This window comes from Tenebrio molitor, chromosome 5, assembly GCF_963966145.1.
Source record: "Tenebrio molitor chromosome 5, icTenMoli1.1, whole genome shotgun sequence".
Classification (NCBI taxonomy): domain Eukaryota; kingdom Metazoa; phylum Arthropoda; class Insecta; order Coleoptera; family Tenebrionidae; genus Tenebrio; species Tenebrio molitor.
This window is the reverse complement of record NC_091050.1, coordinates 19614039-19618447: the sequence shown is the minus strand read 5'-3', so window position 1 is coordinate 19618447 and position 4409 is coordinate 19614039. Positions and strand designations below refer to the sequence as shown.

The window sequence follows — 4409 nt, the reverse complement described above, 5'->3', positions numbered from 1 at the left end:
CTGGTGCGGAAGGTCGAGGAGATATATGCGAGAACGAGAAACAAGGTGAAGGTGGGAGAGAAAGAGGGCGAATGGTTTGAGACGACAAAGGGAGTGAGACAGGGCTGCCCGCTCAGTCCCCTGCTGTTCACGATATACGTAGCGGACGTGGACGAAATGTTGAGGAAAGCGCAGGCGGGGGGGCGGGGGGGGGGGTCGTAGTGGGTAGGGAGAAAGTTTGGAGCCTGGCGTTTGCGGACGACATGGTGATTGTGCCAAAGAGTGAGAGAGAGATGAAAGAAATGATGAGGAACCTGGAAAAGTATGTGAGGAAGAAAAAGCTACAAGTGAATGTAGAGAAGACGAAAATGATGGTGTTCAGCAAGAGAAAGAGGAAGAATGAGGAGAGCGAGTGGAAGTGGGAAGAAAGCAAGATAGAAAGAGTGAGCGAGTTTAAGTACCTGGGCTACACCTTCAACGAGAGAGCCACAGTCAGGGCGCAAGTGAGAGAGGTAGTGAGAAAGGCGAACAAGGTAGTTGGATGTGTGTGGGGAATAGGAGAGAGAATGTGGGGAAGCGAGTTCGGGAGGAGAATGATGATGTTCGAGAGCATGGTGGAGAGCGTGCTGATGTACGGAGCAGAGATATGGGGATGGAAGGAACAGGAGGAGGTGGAGAGAGTGCAAGAGAAATATTTGAGATGGGTGCTAGGAGTGGACAGAGAAACACCAGGGTACATAGTGAGGGAAGAGTGCAAGAGGAGCAAGCTGAGAGTAAAAGCGGGAAAGAGAGCGGCAAAGTTCGAGGACAGAATGGGCGGAAGGGAAGAATGCAGGATACTGACTGAGTGCTATAGAGAAAAGAAAAAGAACGCGGATGAGAAGGAGAGAGAGAAGTACTGTAGGAGGAACGGGTATGCCAGCGAGGAAGTGGAAAGAGGGAGAGCGGAAGGAAGATGGATGTGTGCGGAGCTGAGCGAGAGGGACAGAGATACGGACAAGCAAGAGAGAAGGGAGAGAATCAGAGAATCGAGGTACAACAGGGAGTATGAGAGGTGCGTGACAGAAGATGTTCCGGTGTATCTGGGGAGAGAGAGCACGAAAGAAAGGAAAATTATGGCGAGATTTAGATGTGGGAACGAAGAGAGAGAGAACAAGTACTGGATGAAGGAGGAGGAAAGAATGTGCAGAATGTGCCGTGAGGAGAGAGAGACGATCGAGCACATGTGGAGAGGATGCGGTGAAATGAGAGAGAGGGAGGAAAAGGAACGGGGAGAAATACTGAACGAAGACGGAAGAGAGATAGGATGGATGAAAGAGGTATGGAAGAGGAGGGAAAGGATAGAGAAGGAGAGGGGTGGGGAATAAAAGAAAATGTATGTTAATTTAAAAAAAAAAAGAATTATTTTTGGAATTGTAAGTTTATTTAGAACTGTGTAAGGTATAGGAATCCTTTAAAGCCCGTAGGGCAAAATAAAGTAAAGTAGTAGTAATAAAAATAATTGATTTTTTTGTCGGAAACATTTTTTCCATATTTTTTTCATGTACATTTTAACATCCTCGATAAGGTAGTAAGTAGTTTGTACGCCAATTTTGGGACACCTGTACATAGGTGGTCCTGATATAACCTGGCAAAAAAAATATATCCAGTAATAGGTGAGTATGAGTAGAACTCACACAAAAAATGTTTCTAATAAAAGTCTTTTTTTGTTCGACACTGTCAGAATTTGAGAATTTTCTCCTACGTGAACGGATTTTGATAAATGTCACAACTTGTCAAAACGAAACGTCAAGCTAATGTTAAAAATTTTAAAGCGATTTGGAGTCTTTAAAGGGTTCTTCGAACAAAAAAACAACATCGTATTCAACTCGTTCTTGTGTAAATTGACGCTCATAACGGGACACTCGAAAACAAAACAAAATCCGAAAACTTGATTTGCATTTTTTTGGTGGTTAAAAAGGTGAAATAAACTATTCTGACAATACTTTTTGAAATTATATATCTGACTTTGTTATGAGAACTCTTCAAATGATCATTGTGACGGGTATTGGTAAAAATATACAAGAAATGCTGAAAGTAAAAATTCACAAATTTATTAAAAGTAGATGAGATTATGAGTATTAACAAGGCGGTCTCTATTTTAACAGGCCGTGACACTGACTTCAGAAAGTGGTCTACCCACTCGGGTGTATGGACCTTACCACCAATACAGGTTTATAATTTAAAATGGATTTTAGACCTAATGGAACGAGCAACAAAGACCTCACACGCCAGTTTTCTAGTTCCAAAATCCGCATCCATTCTTGCATTCTAATCTTCTTCGATGGGAATTTGAAAACGCTAACGCAGGAAGACTTTCTTGAAGCATAATTTGACTTGCAATTGGGTACGCAACATTTGTGTGCCATGTTTATTTTTTCAATGGCCCACTAAAAAATTTGGCAACACAGCCAGTGTCCTGGCCTGTTGTATTAAGTGAAATCATTTAAATTTATAATTAGAACAGGCTATGACTTTAAAATTATATTGGTAACACCACTGACACTTTGATTTGAATTGTCAAAGTGACGCTGGCAGTTGTATCCAAGCCGGATGTTCGATACAACTGTTAACTCGCAGTTGGATATTTTTTGTTGAATTTTGAAGCGTCACTTTGACAAACCAAATCAAAATGTCAGCGATGTTGCCAATATAATTTTCAAGTCATAGCCTGCTCTAATTATAAATTTAAATGATCTCACGGTATAGTAAATTTAAATGTTTTCCCCGGTTTCATCCTCTTCTATCTCGTTTTCATCAGAAATAGTTGGTGGGCAATTGCTACAGGTTTCCCCATTACAGTTCCCACAAGCTTGCGTGCAAAAAAGTTCTGTTTTCCTACAACCACAATTTCCTCCGCAGCCAGATTTACATTTGCAGAATATTATTGTTAAACAATATAATACACTCACCGGCATAAAATTCAATCCATCTAATATTTTAATCAAATCTTTTTTTATTTATGAGAACATCATATCAAATGTACGTTGTATATTTGATACTCGTATATCAAGTGTAAACAGTGCCAAGCTACTTTTTCATTGAAGACAAGCAAACAAATTTTATATTCCAAGTCTGAATGAATTTTAACAGTTTTTGAGGATTTTCTACAATTGTTCTTTCGTATTTTTTTCCACTCTTTGTGCAGCACTGTTCGCGACTCTGTTGATAACAAGTAAATTAGTATTCGTAAAACTAAAATATGGGTTTAACTCCATGCGATACTGCCAGAGCTATTGCTTTAATTCAAGATGGACGGTCGAAGTATTACGTGGCTCGCGTTCTTGATGTTTCAGGATGTAGTATCCAAAAAGCTGTTAAACGATTTCCAGAAACCAAAGGCTATACCAGAAGAGTTGGGTCAGGAAGAAAAAGGTCTACAACTGCCCGGGATAATCATTTTCTTACTTTAACAATCCTGAGAAACAAGGACACTACTGCAGTTAGAGCCCGGAACGAACTGCAGGAGGTACGGGATGTTGCAGTAAGTGAACGAACCGTATGAAGAAGGTTAGAGGAACACGGTTTAAGTGCAAGAACACTTGCACATTGCCTACTGTTGACCAGGGAACACCGAGTAGCGAGGCTTCTCATTGCTCGCGAACACCGAAACTGGGGAATTGAAGAATGAGGTGGAATTCTTTTCACTGATGAGTCAAGATTTTGCCTCAGATCTCCAGATGGCCGTCAAAGAGTATGGCGTGGAACTTGCGAAAGGGTTGCTCAGTGCAATTTTGTGCCAGGGATCAATTTTGGTAGTGGTTCAATCATGGTATGGGGTGGCATTAGTATGGAAGCTTGCACCGAATTAGTGGTGGTAAATAGAGGGGCAATGACAGCAAACAGGTACAGTCGATGGACAAATAAAACTGGGACAAAAATGACAATCACATAAGTCAAAATTTACAAATTTGCATCGTTTAATTACGGCTTTATCACAAATAGGTTAACTTTGGTATGACATATTATATAGACATCGACAAATATATTGACAATTCAATGGTCTGATTTACATAGATTAAATTTTAAGTGTCCCAGTTTTATTTGTCCACCGACCGTACATTAGGGACATTCTGGAGCCACATGTTGTGCCCTTTGCCCCATTTATTGGTGATGACTCCATTCTAATGCACGATAATGCCCGTCCACACATTGCTCAAATCGTAAATGGACACAGTTGAAATCCACCATATGATTTGGCCCCGATCTTAATCCAATCAAACATGTTTGGGACATGGTCGGAAGACAAGTTAAAGTCCCGAACTCCTGTTCCTGCAAACTTGAGAGACCTAAGTGTAGCAGTCATTCAAGAATGGCAAGAAATAGACCGAGCTGTCATTCAGGACCTTTTTGAAGGAATGCCAAGACGAATGGAAGCTGTAATTCAAGCG

At 41.0% G+C, this 4409-nt stretch overlaps 1 protein-coding gene across 1 annotated transcript; it reads left to right on the top strand.

The window, feature by feature from the left end:
• Positions 1-242: 242 nt before the first annotated feature.
• On the top strand, positions 243-3830 carry LOC138130404 (uncharacterized protein PF3D7_1120000-like). The gene is made up of 2 exons (XM_069046848.1): positions 243-1218; positions 3691-3830. Exons 1-2 carry the CDS (start codon positions 243-245, stop codon positions 3828-3830), a joined length of 1116 nt encoding a protein of 371 aa, XP_068902949.1.
• Positions 3831-4409: the final 579 nt, after the last annotated feature.